Source organism: Oncorhynchus keta, chromosome 28 (assembly GCF_023373465.1).
Source record: "Oncorhynchus keta strain PuntledgeMale-10-30-2019 chromosome 28, Oket_V2, whole genome shotgun sequence".
NCBI classification, from domain to species: Eukaryota; Metazoa; Chordata; class Actinopteri; order Salmoniformes; family Salmonidae; genus Oncorhynchus; species Oncorhynchus keta.
This window is the reverse complement of record NC_068448.1, coordinates 37,839,630-37,858,514: the sequence shown is the minus strand read 5'-3', so window position 1 is coordinate 37,858,514 and position 18,885 is coordinate 37,839,630. Positions and strand designations below refer to the sequence as shown.

The window sequence follows — 18,885 nt, the reverse complement described above, 5'->3', positions numbered from 1 at the left end:
GGAGCAGGATTTCATCAAGGCTCTCTCTGTGCATTGCTCAGTTCATCTTTGCCTCGATCCTGACTAGTCTTCTAGTCCCTGCAGCTGAAAAACATCCCCACAGCATGAGACTGGCACCACCATGCTTCACCGTAGGGATGGTTCCAGGCTTCCTCCCAGCGTGATGCTTGGCATTCAGGCCAGGGAATCTTGTTTCTCATAGTCTGAGAGACTTTAGGTGCCTTTTGGCAAACTCTAAGCGGGCTGTCATGTGCCTTTTACTGAGAAGTGGCTTCTGTCTGGCCACTCTACCATAAAGGCCTGATTGGTGAAGTGCTGCAGAGATAGTTGTCCTTCTGGAAGGTTTTCCCATCTCCACAGAGGAACTCTAGAGCTCTGTAGGAGTGACCATCAGGTTCTTGGTCACCTCCCTGACAAAGGCCCTTCTCCCCCGATTGCTCAGTTTGGCCGGGCGGCCAGCTCCAGGATTAATCTTAAACATTTTCCAATTAAGAATGATGAATGTGTTCTTGGGGACCTTCAATGCTGCAGAAATGTTTTGGTACTCTTTCCCAGACCCGTGCCTTGACATAATCCTGTCTCAGAGCTCTACGGACAATCCCTTCGACCTCATGGCTTGGTTTTTGCTCTGACATGCACTGTCAACTGTGGGACTTTATGTAGACAGGTGTGTGCCTTTCCAAATCATGTCCAATCAATTGAATTTACCACAGGTGGACTCCAATAAAGTTGTAGAAACATCTCAAGGATGATCAATGGAAACAGGATGTACCTGAGCTCAATTTCAAGTCCTCATAGCAAAGGGGATGAATACTTGGAAATACTTAGGTATTTCAGTTTCCAAAAAACGGTTTTCTCTTTGTCATTACGGGGTATTGTGTGTGTAAGACTGTAATGTAACACAATGTGGAACAGTTGAAGGGGTCTGAATTTTTTCCGAAGGTACTGTATTTACCACTTAGAGGCAATGCTCGTTTAGAAGGTATTTCTCAGTGTGTGGAGAGAGAGGGTGAGCATGTGTATGTGGTATGTGAGTGAGTATCCATAAGTATGTGTGAATGTGAGTTCTTGCACACCTGGGTTCACACCCATTGTGTGTGTGTGTGTGTGTGTGTGTGTGTGTGTGTGTGTGTGTGTGTGTGTGTGTGTGTGTGTGTGTCTGTGTGTGTGTGTGTGTGTGTGTGTGTGTGTGTGTGTGTGTGTGTGTGTGTGTGTGTGTGTGTGTGTGTGTGTGTGTGTGTGTGTGTGTGTGTGTGTGTGTGTGTGTGTGTGTGTGTGTGTGTGTGTGTGAGAAAGAGAGAGATCATGTGTATGTGGTATGTGAGCAAGCATGCACAAGTACAGTATATGTGAATGTGAGTACTTGTGTGGATGTGTCTGTGGAGTATTCACTTCTGACCTGTATTGCTGCTAGGTTCTCCATCAGTTGGTCTGTGCTGGAGGCCCCCAGTAGCACAGAGCTCACCCCTTCATTCCTCAGGCACCATGCTGTGGGAGGGAACAACCACACAGGAAAATGAACATTGTGTGTGTGGAAACACAAAGCACAGTGAAGGACTGAAGAAACACACACACGTCCTGTGCAACTAAGTGACTTCAGGTGACCACAAAGACTCATTCTCAGACACTGTGACGTAAGCAGGAACCAACGCATCAAAGATTTGACTACCAGGGACTTGACCAACCTCCCACTTGAGGTCCTACTAGACAGACAGACTATGGACGACAGTTAGCTCATTTGCTAACTCTGGTAATTTGATATTGTTGTGAACACTGTTAGATAGATTGTATAAGTCAGACTGACTGACGGACAGACTGCTTTAATGACTGACTAACACGTTGGAGCTCAAAAGACACAGACAGACGGATGGCTGGACAGGACAGGCAGACAGACAGACAGAGAGAAAAAGAGAGAGCGGCAGGTGTGTGTTACCGATGGCGAGCTGGGGCAGGGTGCAGCCCAGTCGCTCGGCAATGGCCTGCAGCTCTTTCAGCTTCGCCTGCTGACGGCGCCCCTCCTCACTCAGGATCTTGTCCTTCATCCACTGGTAGCCCTGTCACAGCACAGTACACACACGCACAGTACACACACACACACACACACACACACACACACACACACACACACACACACACACACACACACACACACACACACACACACACACACACACACACACTCTCGCTCAGGACTACTGTATCCAGAAACCTCTGGGGTGCAGAGATGCCTTTCTGTGAATGGCTGAAAGTTATACATTTATCACACATAACACACCCAGTGTGTGTGGATCTCTCGCCAGTGGCAGAGCAGATGTCTGCAATGTGAGTGAACTACACAGAGACTGTAACTGACTGCCTCTGGTTATCGCACACACACAGCTACCTGTCCCCTCTGTCTAAGACCTTGGTTTTGTGCTTCCACATTTGTGTGCTTGAGTGGACTTTAAATAGCCTGTTTCCACCAGTGGAGTGTATGACATAGGAAATCAGTGGCATAGATCCCATCATTGGAGGATTATTAAGCCAAAGATATCACTGAACAAGAGCAGGAGAGCTATAGACAGCATGGTGCATCACACATACTGTAGAAAGAGCACTGTGTGTGTGCGTGTGCGTGTGTGCATTTGAGCGTAGGTGTGTAGAATCTCCAAGGAATGTTCAACTGAAGCTGGCTGACCCATATACACCGAATGGCTTTCCTGACACTCTCAAAGTCTCCAATCCTCAATTGATACGCATTAGTTCAGAGGAACGTCCTACAACAATGTACTATCAGGATAAACTGTTGTTAGCAGAAAGGAAGGTGGCAGAGTGGCAGGACTAGAAAACAACACCAACTACAACCACAAGCAAAGGGGTGTGACAGATGTGGGCTGGAGAGGATAAGGCATCAGTCACTCGTCAAGGGTCAAAGGTTACCTTTAGTGAGGCCCGTGAGTACGGGGGTACCCCACTATCGTACTTCCCTGAGATGATCCCGCACGCCAGCGGAGACCACGTCATGGCACCCACACCTGCACAGAGACATCGGTGCAAAACGTTTTGCAACGGAAATCGAAAACAAGTGTTTCTTATTGGACAAGTTCAGGTAGGCCCTCTATGTTTCAGTCCGTTTTCTTCCATTTGGTGCCTAATGAATACCCAGCTTTACCGCCATTATGACTTCCATGCCTTGGTCTTTATGTGCCTTGACAAGCTACTTGGACTGAGAGCATCTCCTAAGAGTGATTAATTCAAAATACAAATAATGTATATTAGCTACATTACAATTATCACAACTTTTGGCTAGCATTAGCCACATTACCAAACATGAATAGCAGCACATGGAGTATTATTGTGGCACAAATGGCAGACCTCAGCTCTTTCAGGATCTACCCTTATTAAACACTGGAACAATAGAGATGGAAAGAGGGCACACATCTTTTATCGTTGTACTAAGTGCATCCTCTATCCACCTTTATGGGTCAAACCGAAGGGAGGCAGACGGTTGCTGTGTAACTTGCCTATTTTGTGGAAGAGCTCGGGAAGCTGCACCTCCACCTTCTCCCTCTGGAACATGTGATACTCAGCCTGCTCACATATAGGGGGTATCAGGTTGAACTGCCTGGCCACTGAGTACGCCTCCTATAGGACAGACAACGAACAGCAGCAAACGGGCTCAGGGACGAGCAATGTAATATCGTAACAATACAGTGATGGGAATAAGTCATTGATTATTTTGTGGTTTAATCGTGTTTCAACCGTTTTCCAACTCACCATGATCTCCATGGAGCTCCAGCGCGACGTTCCCCAGTACATGGACATACCCTGGTTGATCACATGGGTCATTGCCCGCACCGTCTCTGCCAATCAAAAGACACCATTCACCCATTGGCCCCGACATTGGAGAAGAGCAGTGGTGGGAACAGGTGAGATTAAGAGAGAGGGTGGAAAGGTATTGAGGAGAGGGAGGTACGAGAATTGAAAGAGACAGAGGAGATAGAAGGAAAGTCCACGTAGAATTTTGGACAAAGGGTAAAAGCACAAAGGAGCTACCTGGTTAATGTATACATCAGTTTCAATAATCAGCAAGGAAACATATGGGGAGAGAAGGATACTATGTCATTTTTTGGGGAGTCAATTGACATTGATTTTCTTTTTTTTTTTGGCTTTTGTTTTGATTTGACACACGAAGGTATTTATGCGTTAAGTTTTTACAGTCACAAATCAGGCAGTCAAATACCAATTCTATCTGGGCAAAACAACACTATTCATGCCAGAGTCAGAATAGCAGTAGGGTCAATCCAAAACCCAGAGTTTTCTTCAAAGCTTTTCATGCTACATTTATATAAGAAACATTACATTTTAAAAACAGGCTGTTTCAAAAGCATGTTTTAAAGAGAACAGCTCTGTGTAAATCTCATAATCTAGCAGCACAATTTAATTTTAAACATGTCATGCTGTCAGATAATGAGACATTCAGTATTTTATGTTTCCCCTATTACTATGTAATTACAGTTATAACTGAAGTAACAACATAGTAATTACATAGGTGTTATACTGTAACTATATGTAATAAGGTTGTAGTGCTATCAGTTATTACACAATTGGAACAGGGAATGTATAATTACACATCCAATTGCTGAAGATTCTGTCATATGTTTTTACACATTTTCTTGTTCCACTATGTAACTGTTTTATATAATTACACGTTTGAAAGACAACTGTGAATTACTTAATAACTCGACCCAAAATTTGACATTGTTACATGTTACATTGCTACAAGGGGCCACTACCATTGAGCTTCATTCAACTCAGTCAATAGGGGATTTTTTCACTCTACAAACACATTTCATACAAGCACTAGCACAGCCCCGGGATTAAACTTAAGTTAAGTTTCATGTCAAGTCAAACAGCAGTTACCTAAAGTGCCGTCAGAAAGTATTCCCACCCCTTGACTTTTTCCACATGTTGTTGTGATAAGGCCTGAATTAAAAATGGATTCAATTGAGATTGTGTGTCAATGACCTGCACACAATGTCAAAGTTGAATTCTTTTTTTTAGTCATTTTTAGAAATGAATATAAAATGAAAAGCTGAAATGTCTTGAGTAAATAAGTATTCAACCCCTTTGTTGAGAAATAAGTATTCAACCCCTTTGTTATGGCAAGCCTAAAGTACAAATTAGCTTATTAAGTCGCATAATAAGTTGCATGTACTCACTCTGTGTGCAATAACAGTGTTTAAATGACTACCCCATCCTGTTCCCCACACACACACAATTATTTTGAAGGTCCCTCAGTCAAGTGGTGAATTTCAAACACAGATTCAACCAGAAAGACCAGGGAGGTTTTTCCAATGCCTCGCAAAGAAGGACACCTATTGGTAAATGGGTAACATTTTTATAAAAAGCAGACATTGAATATCCCTTTGATCAGGTTATTATATCCACTTTAGATGGTGTATCAATGCACTCAATCAGTACAAAGATACAGGCAACCTTGCTGGATCGAATCCCCGAGCTGACAAGGTAAAAATCTGTTGTTCTGCCCGAGCAAGGTAGTTAACCCACTGTTCTCCGGGCACTGAAGACGTGGATGTCGATTATGGCAGACCCCCACACCTCTCTGATTCTTAGAGACATACTCAGAAAGACTCAAAGCTGTAATCACTGTTGAATACTTATATAATCAAGCTATATGTGTTTTATTTTTCAAACATTTTTGACAAATGTTCGAATTAGTCTTCCACTTTGACATTAGAGTATTTTGTGTAGATCATTGACAAAACATTTTTTTTAATACATTTTAATCCCACCTAGTAACACAACAAAATGTGTAAAAAGACAAGGGGTGTGAATAATTTCTGAAGGCACACACACACACACACACACACACACACACACACACACACACACACACACACACACACACACACACACACACACACACACACACACACACACACACACACACACACACACACACACACACACACACTCAACACTGCTGCTCTAGTATATATTATTTATTCAACACCGCGACCAAGATACTACCCATTTTATATTTGTAAATACAGTTGTACTTGACATAGCACATTCATTATCTATACTGTAGATCCTATTGTGTACATATCTGGCTATTACTATGCATAATAACTCTTATATTACAAGTTCATTTTTAGAAACTGTTAAAACTTCTTCTTATTATTATTCTCTCCACGGCCACACGTAGCGTCAAAACCGTAAAATCTACCGATACCAAAACAACTTTCAAACGTGTAGGCTCACCATCTGTAGTGCACTTGAAAAAACTTTTCACACTACAACCATACTTGCATAAATCCCAATGCATTTCAATGGCCATAGACTTGAATGGTAAAAACTGTAGCCCTTAACTAGTCTTCAACCGTTTAAGCAAGAAACGCCATTCAAACTTTAAAATGTGCAGACTGGTCTGGAATAGGTTGCTTGTATTCAGCGTTTTGATACCATGTATACTTTCTGAACCATCACTGTTTAATGGTGGTACCTAGGCTTAAATGGGAAGTATTTGGATTCGCCAATACTCTTGAGCCGTTAAATATACCAACACCAAAGCAACTTTAAAACGTGCAGATTGCCACTGGTACTGTTGCTTGAAGAAAACGTTTTGATACGAATTATACTTTTCATACTGCAACCATATTTGCATAAACCCAAATATATTTTAGGGGCTATAGACTTTACTGGAAGAAATACCAGTCGCTGCTAGTTTTCAATGGTTTAAGCTAGAAACGCCATTCAAACTCAAAAACGTCGACACCATTCTGGAATAGTGTGCTTGAATACAGCTTTTTGATACAATTTATACTATTTGAACTACAACCATTTTAAAATGTCCATAAAAGCTTTAAAGGCCTTAAAGCGAAGAATTTGGATTAGGCAACATTAATTCATAGGAAAAAAATACTATCAATAGACATCCTAAAGAACACATTTCAATACTAATTGAACCGTTAACGCTACAAACACCAAACCAAATACTGACATGTACAGACTGACTCAACTTAGATTGCATGTAAAAAGATTGTTGATGCTCTTTGTGCTTTTGGAACTATAACAGTTTTATATTTGCATAAAAGCTCCATAGACTTCAAAGGCAACATTTGGATTCATCACGGCTCTTGAGCCATTTCAGCTACAAACACCACCCCAATGTTGACATGTGGAGACAGACTCAACATAGATGGCTTCAACACCATTTTTTGATACCATTCCTACTTTATAAACTATGAAGCTTGTCTTATCCCCATTTATTTCAATGGTGGAATTCAGGCTTCAACATTCTAAACTGAAATAACTGGCACAAAACTTACAGAATGTTACAACTAAAACATTGACAGCTTAAAAATATATGATATGACTTATGATGATATAGTACTCTAGCCTACTATACTAGCCCACTATAACCTACTATAATAGCTCCACGCCTACAAACCACTCCAAAATAGGTCACTATAGCTAACACAGCCTATGAAAACACTATTACTACCATTACTGCTACTACTACCACCACCATCACTACTGCCATCACTACCACTAATACTACTATTTCACAACCATAAAGAATTCAAGACTAGCAAGCACACCACATTTACTTCAGTAAATGTCCTTTCATAGCTGATATTGATTACTGAACTGCAATGTTGTGGGAGCTAGCACACAAGCATTTCACTGCACCTTTTCTACCTGCTGTAAAATGATATTTGATTTTATTTGAGATATAACGCTGACATATGGAGAGAGGAGACGAGAAAAAAACTAGCCCGTTTTAAAATGATGTGTTTTAGAACAGATGACTAAAGATGCGCATTCAGATTTTTTAAAACTCTGAGACAGTTACCACTTGTTGTAGCAAACAAGTATCATGAAAATACATGCACCAGAAACAGGGCACACTTTGTAACTTGTCAGAGATATATCAGCAAGCTAGGCTAGCTAGAGCAAAATAGTTGGCTAGCTGTCTGCTTGGCTAGCTACCTACCTGCTTGGCTAAAACAGAATGTCAACATACTGTTTTCTGATTGGCTAAACGGACCAGTCTCGTCTCAAGTCTTTAGCTAAGTTTTGACAGGTTGAATTCTGTAAACTCCAGCAGCCAAAATTAGACATTCTAAAACTAGACCATTCAGATAAAGCAAACTTTGTTCTAAAACGGCATAAAAACGTATTGTCTCTCCTCTGCTGTTAAATCTGTACAGGCTTTAACTGTTGTAAAGAGAAAAAAAGGAAGATTTGTCAATAAGGCTTCAGTGGCTCCAAAACCATCATCTAGCCTGGAGGTATGCATTCTTTCCCTCCTATGGCACATATGGGTGCACGTTTTTGTTCCACCCAAGTATAAAACCTATTCCACCCATTAATTAGTATTTAATCAAGACTCTGATTAGTATAATTGGGTTACTGCTTGGCCGGAACAAAGCCCTGATGCTCAGGCAAGAGAGAGACAGACACTGCAGTCAAGACAGCGTTCACAATGGAGGCCGCAGCAGCACCGGCAGCGGCCATCTTGCAAAATAAAAGGAAACCAAGCCAGTCGTATGAGAAATGGGAGGGATGAGTGATGCTAACGACAACAGTAATGGTCAGGAATGGTTTGGTATGGGGCTTTCACAATGTTTTATGACTAGTGTAATGGTACACGTGGCTTGGTACACCTCATATCCTGATTTTCTTTCTATATGGTATGGAACTCCACATAATTGCCTTCATCTGGCATAAGTTACAGTCGGAGAGAGCGAGCGAGAGAGAAAAGAAACAGAGAGAGAAATTGAAAGACACCCAACTGAGTAAATCAAAGGATTCTGGAAGCATTACATCATATTTTGGTTACAATTGTCAGTCGGGGAGAGAATGGACATCTTTAAGTTTCATTTCTTCCAACAACAAAAAGTGGAAATTGCCTTTTCAAGACGACTGAAACTGCCCACATTGGCATTATTGGCATTATGAGCCCAGAAACAGTTTATTTATTTCTGTCAACTAAACATATCGGCTATACTCATGAATTGATGGTGAAAACATGAGGAGAAAAAAAGTGAAAATGAGAAAGGAAACAAGTTACGGATTCTTTGTTTTTTTTACAATGATTGAGGGATCCATGAAATTCTGTGAATTTCTCCAAAATGTACTTACAAGATGTAACGTTATCAAATATGAATCAAACACTCAATCAATCTACTACAGTAGACCACCCTTTTGTGCTAGCACTACGAAAAGTCCAACATTTTATGGATTTAAATGGGGTTTTGAATGGTAGGATAACAGAGGGAGGACTACTTTTATCAAGTCACTGCCATAAAATGCCTTTCGTTTAAAGGGGTGTTTGATTGAACACTTTGTTTTGACTAAGGGTACCATGTACCTTCTATGATGAATGTCTTGGACTTTGAGGTGTGAAATGGGTCTCCTGGTGACAAAAACAAAGAGAGTGAAGACGTTGACCAGTCTGTGAATGAATGACATCTGGAAGTATACATAAGGGCCTGCAGGGTGGGAGCCACAGCCCAATACAGCGAGCCCCATCATGCACTGACTGAGCTCAAGTTCAAAGTTCACAATGCTTTACTGACCATTTCAATCAGTGACAGGAATGGAAATTTGTCATCCATTGCCCATGCCACTGTTCGGTAGGTTTGGGTTTAGACAATCATATATTACTGCAGTTGGTATGCAAAGAGGATGTTTGAGCTGTCAACTGTGTCCTATCTCTACATCTAGGATTCGAAAAACTTAAGACTTATGTACCCAATAAAAGTAAATGTAACCTTAAGGTCCAAACCACAGAGCCATTTATCTGTCTGTAGATAATATGTACGCATGAGACTCTAGCCTGGCCGAACATTATAACTGCACCGCTGCACCACTGGATGCAAGGTGGTCTGTTTATGACAAGAATATGTCACGGTGCAGCAGATGCGCAGCACTGAACATACCACAGATGAATGTAAACAAACAGCATTCAAAGAAGAGTGCTGCCTACCTTCCATAGGTGTGTTGGGGTCTGGTCTGTTTGCGAAAACGACATCCACATACTCTAGCTGCAGTCGGTCTAGCGATGCCCTTAGTCCTGCATTATATAGGGCAAAGACCATCAAGATAACGGTAATACTTTACATTAAAGCCAGAATCCTGTTTGTTTTTAATGCTCTCATTTATGCACTGTATATACAGGATGTACTGAATGTAGTGAATGACTGGATTGGATCCAAATGTCATATTGATATCCTGAAAGTATATAGGCTACCACACTGTCCATGTAATAATAACTCAGTATAAAAGTGGCTTAAAATGGCTTACCTTCGATGATATGTTTTCTGGACAACCCTCTTTCTGTTTCTGCTCTGATAAGCAAACAACAAATGCCCTTGTCAGGATGTAGGTTAGGGATGATGCGAATTTTCGCAGATTTTTGTTAAAAATCGCGCAACATTTCAAAGTCCTGCTACTCATGCCAGGAATATAGTATATGCATATGATAAGTATGTGTGTATAGAAACCACTCTGAAGTCTCTAAAACTGGTTAAATTGTGTCTGTGGCTATAACAGAATGTGTTTAGGAGTAAAAATCCCTGGGAAAACTGTTCACCAAAAACACAAAACAAATATTCATCCGCCAGTCAATGTATTGTTTAAGGCGAGAGAAAATAGATGAGGATCCGGTTAGAATCCCTACAGCTTCCACACGATGTCGCCAGTACTGGCATTTCATGGCTGGTTTATCCTTGGTGAGATGACGTATAGGCACTTCCTGTCTTGGGGCGCACCAGAGGATGTTATGAAAGTGAAAACATGGAGTATGATTTCAAGACTTGCTGCTATCAAATACAGATCGCCCCGTGATCAATTTGATAGATTATTAACGTTTATTTATACCTAAAGTTGTTGTAGAAAAGTAGTTTGAAGTGATTTGTAAAAGTTTTTGTAATTTTAAAAAGTGACGTTGCGTCTTGTAAAGCGGAATTTTCCTGGATCAGACAGGCCTTCATGAAATGACATTTTGGGTATACAATGACGGATTTAATCGGGAAAAAGACCCAATTTTGATGTTTATGGGACATATAGGAGTGCCAACAGAGAAGCTCGTCAAAGGTAATGAATGTTTTATATTTTATTTCTGCGTTTTGTGTAGCGCCGGCTACCGCAAAATCTGTTGTTTAGGTGACGTTCTGGTATTTTGGGGGGTGCATGCTATCAGATAATAGCTTCTCATGCTTTCGCCGAAAAGCATTTTACAAATCTGACTTGGTGGCTAGATTCACAACGAGTGTAGCTTTAATTCAATACCTTGCATGTGTGTTTTAATGAAAGTTTGAGTTTTATCGAAAACTATAGGTGGCGCTCTGAAATTTCCGCTGATTGATGTTCCTGCACAGGAACTCAATTCCGCATCATCCCTAAGAGGATGTAGTCCGTGCTACAATTCACAGTTTCACATGTCATACTGTAACTGATACAGTACAGATGTTCACTGTATTCGATCCATATTGGTGGGTTGAATGTGAGACATAGAGATAGATAGAGGGCACACTTGACACACAGCATGTTTTAGCAGGTGCAGCATGTGCCCTCTATCCATCTCTATGATGCAAGACAGAAACTTATTAAAGTTGAATTGGTGCCTCCTGTCAGTGCTAGACAAGACCATTCAAGCAGCAATTCTTAATTAAAACATTGACTAAGTGTTCTCCCTGCAACTGTTTCAGTAAAACCTGAGGGATGGGCTGGAGAAATCTAACCACTTTCAAATCAATAGACCACGCTATGGATGCAAGGACTGACTATCCATGTTATCAAAATGATAGTTTTATCCATGTTTTTAGGCTATACAGTGGTTGTTTACATTTATTTTTTTATTATTATTATTTACAAACATTCAAGTGAAATAAGCTTATATTTTGAGTTCTGATGGGGTACAACACTTGAACCAAGCTCTTGTCTTGCCCTGATCTGTTTCACCTGACCTTGTGCTTGTCTCCACCCCGTCGTCCATCTTCCCCACTTATCCTCTGGGTATTTATACCTGTGTTTTCTGTCTGTACGTGCCAGTTTGTCTTGTTTGTCAAGCGTAGCAGCCTTTGTCCTGTCAGCTACTGTCTTTTCCCAGCCTCTCTTTTTCTCATTTTTGACCTTTGCCTGTCCTGACCCTGTACCCACCCGCCTGACCACTCTGCCTGTCTCTGAGCCTGCCTGCCATCTTGTACCTTTGCTTCTACTCTGGATTACTAAACTGTCCCTGTACCTGCCTAACGTCCTGTACCTTTGCTCCTACACTGGATTATCGAGCCCTGCCTGCCTTGACCTGTCGTTTGCCTGCCCTTGTTGTTACAATAAACCTTGTTACTTCACACAGTCTGCATTTGGGTCTTAACTTGATACCTGATAGTACAAACTGGCCATGACTGACCCAGTAGACTTGGTCCAGCTCTGCAACGCCATCTCCTCCGAAGGAGCCACCATTGGTAGGCACGAGGAGTTGCTTTGTGGTCTGATGGAAGGATTCCAGGCCGTGGCCGAACGACACAACCTAGTCTTGGACGCATTACGGGAGAGATTCCGTGGGTTGCCTACTAGGCAGCCTACCACAACAGTAACCTCCCAGCCCCTCTAACTAGGCTGGTAGCAGTGCCGTCACCCCGGTTTCCCTGGAACCCCGCTAACCTCCCCCGGAGCGCTACGATAGAGATTCCAGAACCTGCCGGGCCTTTCTCTCCCAGTGCTCCCTCGTTTGAGCTACAGCCTTCTTCGTTCCCCTCAGACCACTCGAATGTAGCGTACATTATTACGCTGATGTCCGGGAGGGCACTTCCCTGGCCACGGCGGTGTTGGAGAAACAATCCGCCATCTGCCTCAGTCTGGAGGTATTCATGGCAGAGGTGAGAAAAGTTTGAGGCTCCGTTGTCCGGGAGAGAGGCTGCCCGGAAGTTCTCCAGCTTCGGCAGGACACCCTCAGTGTTGCAGACTACGCGATGGAGTTCCGCACGCTAGCAGCGGAGGGTACCTGGAACCACTGTTCGACAAGTTCCCATATTATCGGAGGAGATAAAGGATGAGCTGGAAGCCCGAGAACTACCCACAGATCTCGACTCACTCATCGCTTTAATCATGCGGATTGATGGTCGGCTACAGGAACGTAGAGGTCCGATTGCGGAAGAGGTTCTATTGCAGTCCCAATCACTCACACAGGGATCCCACCTTGCAGCTGATGAACTCCGGAAGTCCCCGTTGTCTACGTCCCCGAGAGAATCCGAGCCTACCCGAGTCCCTCCAAGAGCCTCCGGAGACTGCCGATTCACCTCTTCCCGAGCTGATGCAGCTTGGCAGGTCTAGGCTGTCTCCAGCCGAAAGCATACGCAGACTTGTGACCTAGAGTTGTCTGTATTGCGGTACTGCCGGTCATTTTGTGTCTACCTGTCCCTTTAAGAGACCTAGCTCATCTGTTGGAGTGAGTACACTAGTGGGTCTTAAAGATAATTGTTCTTCTCTCCTTACTCGCCCCCCTTTCCATGCCACCCTGCTGTGGGGCGACTAGTCCAAGTCTCTCCGGGTACTCATCAATTCAGGGGCCGATGTGAGTCTCATGGACGTTGCCCTGGCGTCCGACCTGGGTATCCCCACTCAACCCCTCCCCATTCCCATGGGTGTTAGGGCGCTGGACGGGCGCTCTATAGGCCAGGTCACCCACCAAACCACCCCGTCAACCTACAAGTGTCGGGGAACCACAGCGAGACGATACAATTTCTGCTAGTTCCCATGGCATTGGGATTCTCTTGGCTCCAGGTAACACAACTCTCCATTGACTGGGCTACTGGTGCCACCGTGGGCTGGAGCCCGTCCTGCCACACTCATTGCCTGAAATCAGCTCTGCCAGCCCCGGGACGTCTTCCTAGGAAATTTCCCCGGACCTCTCTGCCAGCTCCGCAGAGTACCAGGACCTCTGTGAGGGGTTTAGTAAGGCCCGGGCCACTTTGCTTCCACAGCACCAACCGGTATCCAAGAAGTTCAAGCCTGAGGCGCTGGCACGTCGCTATAGTGCTGCGGCTACACCCCCGGAAGCCGAGACCTTTCCCCCCACTCCAAGATCATTAGCCCCTCTGTTGCCCCATACCCTCTGTATTTTTCCTACCTTTTCTGTGTCTAGAGCCAAAACCATGTCTGATTCCCCCTTGTTTTCTGTTTCTAGGCCCATCCCTCTCCCCGTGTCCTCGATGGCCAGCCAGCGTACACGGTGAGACGCCTCCTGAGGGTTTGTCCACGGGGGCAGTGGTTTCCAGTACCTGGTTGACTGGGAGGGTTATGGCCCGGAGGAGAGGTGCTGGGTTGCCACTAAAGACATCCATCCTGGACCCTTCCATTATCGCCGACTTTCCCCGCCGGCACCACAGTCAACCAAGTATCCTCCCAGGTGGAACACCATGTGGCATCCCTAGAGGGAGGGGTGTACTGTCACGCCCTGATCTGTTTCACCTGTCCTTGTACTTGTCTCCACCCACTCCAGGTGTCGCCCATCTTCCCCACTTATCCTCTGGGAATTTATACCTGTGTTTTCTGTCTGTCTGTGCCAGTTCATCTTGCTTGTCCTGTCAGCTATTGTCTTTTCTCAGCCTCTCTTTTTCTTGTCCCCCTGGCGTTTGACCATTGCCTGTCCTGACCTTGTACCCACCCGCCTGACCACTCTACCTGTCCCTGACCGTAAGCCTACCCGCCGTCCTGTACCTTTGCACAACCTCTGGATTACCGAACTCTGCCTGTCCCTGACCCTGAGCCTGCCTGCCATCCTGTACCTTTGCTCCTACTCTGGATTATCGACCCCTGCCAGCCTTGACCTGTCATTTGCCTGCCCCTGCTGTTACAATAAACATTGTTACTTCACATAGTCTACACTTGGGTCTTACCTTGATACCTGATTCTCATGAGGCATTTATACGTTATATTCTTCAAGAATCAATGGGTACATATCATTCATTTATTTATAAGCAGCTACTAATGAATGCCCTTTTAATTGATCCTCAGTGAAAGGGCATTCTCATAGGAGGGGATCGACCCCGTTTCCTCATAGGAAAACAATTAAGAGTCATACAGTCTCAATACTGCCTCTAACACACGCACACACACACGCACGCACGCACGTACACACACACACACACACACACACACACACACACACACACACACACACACACACACACACACACACACACACACACACACACACACACATAAAGAAAAAGGTTTTTAAAAAGTGTAATACGTACTTTCCTCCCCAGAATATCTTGGTGGTGATGACCAAAGTAGAGCGCCTGTAAGGAGAGTAAAGTGTATGAGGGACAGGTGCATGGTGAGCATTCTGACTTGGAAATGGGAGATCCAGTGCATTATGTTATAATTCTTCGGAATGATTTAATTATAATTCTTCTGCACTTAAGTCCCCTTGGCCTCAATGACGATTTGACAGAAAAACAATTCATTCTGAACCTATTTCATCTGGTGTGTTATTTTTTTAACTTGCAGTAATTAATTGTTGACTGATTATGTAACTGATTATGCAAACAAATAAAAAGCAACTAATAAATAGCACTTTTTAGGAAAACCTAGATTCCTGCTGCTGCCTCTGATGATAATCAAACAGGAGAAGGGCTGTGGGCTTTAGCAGGGTACTTCTTCAGAAGTGGGGGAGAAGCATGTTTGTTTCCCCTCAGCGCTCCCATCCAATGCCATTGACTACTCGGCATACCCTGCAGGCTAGATATCTAGCGTTAAGTGCACTTCACCATTCATAAAATAACAAAAATACAGGAGTAACAAACAAGTCTGGCCACTAGCAATCTCCTCAATCTTCCCTTAAAAAAAGCTGCTGAGACAGAACACTTTTGAAATTCGAGAGATAGATTTGACAGGTGCAGCGGACAATGGTGTTCCTGTATGCTCAAGACAATGTGTTCAGTGGAATTTAAACCAATGTTTCAGTTAGTTGACCCCCCCATTTTTTTCATTCACATAAGTATTCAGATGCTTTACTCAGTACTTTGTTGAAGCACCTTTAGCAGCGATTACAGCTTCGAGTCTTCTTGGGTATAACACTACAAGCTTGGCACATCTGTATTTGGGGAGTTTCTCCCTTCTTCTCTGCAGATCCTCTCAAGCTCTGTCAGGTTTGTTGGGTAGCGTTGATGCACAGCTATTTTCAGGTCTCTCCAGAGATGTTCGATTGGGTTCAAGTCCGGGCTCTGGCTGGGGCACTCAAGGACATTCAGAGACTTGTCCTGATGCCACTCCTGCGTTGTCTTGGCTGTGTGCTTAGGGTCGTTGTCCTGTAGAAAGGTGAACTTTCGCCCCAGTCTGAGGTCCTGAGCTCTCTGGAGCAGGTTTTTATCAAGGCTCTCTCTGTCATTTGCTCCATTCATCTTTGCCTCGATCCTGACTAGTCTCCCAGTCCCTGCAGCTGAAAAACATCCCCACGCCATGATGCTGCCACCACCAGGTTTCCTCTAGAAGTGACGCTTGGCATTCAGGCCAAAGAGTTCAATCTTGGTTTCGTCAGACAAGAGAATCTTTTTTCTCATGGTCTGAGAGTCTTTAGGTGCCTTTTGGCATACTCCAAGTGGGCTGTCATGTGCATGTTACTGAGGAGTGGCTTCAGCCACTCTACCATAAAAACCTGATTGGGGGAGTGCTGCAGAGATGGTTGTCCTTCTGGAAGGTTCTCCCATCTCCGCAGAGGAACTCTAGACCTCTGTCAGACTGACCATAGGGTTATTGGTCACCTCCCTGACCAAGGCCCTTCTCCTGCGATTGCTCAGTTTGGCCGGGCGGCCAGCTCTAGGAAGACTTCTTCCAATGATGGAGGCCACTGTGTTCTTGGGGACCTTCTATGCCGCAGACATTTTTTGGTACCCTTCCCCAGATCTGTGCCCCGACACATGCTTGCTCTCGGAGCTCTACGGACAATTCCTTTGTCCACATGGCTTGGTTTTTGCTCTGACATGCACTGTCAACTGTGGAACCTTATATAGACAGGTGTGTGCCTTTCCAAATCATGTCCAATTAATTGAAATGACCACAGGCGGACTCCAATCAAGTTGTAGAAACATCTCAAGGATGATCAATGGAAACAGGATGCACCTGAGCTCAATTTCAAGTCTCATAGCAAAGGGACTGAATACTTATGTAAATAAGGTATCTGGTTTTTAAAATCTTTAATCCATTTGCAAACATTTCTAAAAACCAATTTTCACTTTGTCATTATGGGGTATTGGGTGTAGATTGCTGAGGATTTTTATTTATTTAATTCATTTTAGAATATGTCTAATGTAACAAAATGTTGGAAAAAAGTCAATGGGTCTGAATACTTTCAGAAGGCACTGTAAGTGCAGAGATGACATGTATTTTTTAATATGAAAGATTAAATCAAGTATAGTCTGATGGGTGACAATATTAGCTTATCACTTATGAATGATATATTATCACTTGTCAATTATGCCCAGCTTAAAGCAAGAAACAATGCCCTTTATGTATGACTTTGTAATCATAGTCGCACACCTCATGTAGCCTAGCCCATAGGCCTATATGTTTTGGTAAGGTTTGTATCACAACTAAAGTGGACAAATAATGTCTTCAAATGAAGCACATTAAACTGATTTACAATGGGTGTAGAGCCTAACTGGCATACATACGCAGCGCGTGAGTTTGAGTTTGGGGAAGATAATTTTAACCATAAAAATGCACCTTTATAATAAAAGCATTACATGCATAATTGCATTTGCGTCACTTTTGATAATGGTGTTTTCCGCTAATGGAACATTTGCGCTTATAGTCTACTACCATGTGCGTATTGCTGCGCTTATAATGTGAAGAAATAGCCTAATAGTTTATTAACATTTAAAGTTAAACGTTCTGATCTGTTGCACCAGCCTCATTGCTAGTGGTTGTATTTATTTGGGATCTATCGCATCCCACAACTGTACCAGACTATGTTTGGAATATTTATTTCTCGCACAGAATATAATATCTCTACTTTTGTACGATGGGGGATAGTAGATTGACATGGGTGCTTTTGCTGTTTGTTAGGCCTCATCTTTTTGTTGCTGACGAAAAGTAAAGGTGGACAGTTCTTCCAATATCTTCAATATGCACCTCGGAATTGGATAAGGACTTGTGCAGTTGCGTCCCGGATGCGTCTGTCTTCACTTGTAACTTTTGAGAAAGACCCGATCACATGAAGGAGAGCAGTGTGAGTGAGATGAGAGGTGCTTCGGAGCAGGCAGCACTCAGGGAGAAGGGCTGCAAAAGGCATGTTTTTTTAGGTTGCATTATGGCCACACAAAGTGGATGCCGCCGGGAAATTCAAGGCATTATCAAGTGCTTCTCAAATTGTGAATGAGAGACTGAAGATGCGTGTACAGCCTGCACAAAAAAAACAAAGCAGAGCTCATGCCTTTCAAGCAACTTTTTTCAAAATAATCATTAGAGTCGCATCATGCAGCCTTACAATGTATTAAAAATCAAAACAGAAAGCCCAACGTTTGTAGAACAACTAAAGTAACATTATTAACTATAAAGTAAGCATATAGGAATACCTATTTGTTTGTTAACCTCTCAACACGGAATGCATTTGCTCACTCCCTCCAATCGTTTGGAGAAAATATAATTTCTATTTCATTCAGCTTTGTTCAAATGTATTGTTCATACTATAAATTAATATAAAATAATGCCATGGAATTCTAAGCTAATATTGTGGCTAAATGAACTAGTGTAGCCCACAGCCATATGGCATAGCCAGATCAGGACCTAACATAAGGACAACTCAGAGTATGCTATTCTGTTCTTCTGAAATAGACTACATTTTCTTCATATCATGTTTCTTTAGAC

The 18,885-nt window shown here is 43.2% G+C and overlaps 1 protein-coding gene across 5 annotated transcripts in view; it reads right to left on the bottom strand.

Annotated features, from left to right (window-relative positions):
- LOC118361258 (voltage-gated potassium channel subunit beta-2-like) overlaps positions 1-18,885 on the bottom strand; it is a 103,691-nt gene that overhangs the window by 8,079 nt on the left and 76,727 nt on the right. For 3 of the 5 annotated variants that reach the window (XM_052482949.1, XM_052482946.1, XM_052482948.1), the window contains 8 exons: positions 15,273-15,317; positions 10,318-10,361; positions 10,001-10,087; positions 3,757-3,842; positions 3,504-3,624; positions 2,920-3,014; positions 1,934-2,054; positions 1,400-1,488 (listed from right to left, as the gene is read on the bottom strand). In XM_052482949.1, coding sequence (XP_052338909.1) covers positions 1,400-1,488; positions 1,934-2,054; positions 2,920-3,014; positions 3,504-3,624; positions 3,757-3,842; positions 10,001-10,087; positions 10,318-10,361; positions 15,273-15,317 — 688 coding nt within the window. Of the gene's footprint in view, positions 1-1,399; positions 1,489-1,933; positions 2,055-2,919; positions 3,015-3,503; positions 3,625-3,756; positions 3,843-9,382; positions 9,428-10,000; positions 10,088-10,317; positions 10,362-15,272; positions 15,318-18,885 lie in introns of all 5 variants that reach the window. The other 2 variants (XM_052482945.1, XM_052482947.1) reach the window with 1 other exon arrangement.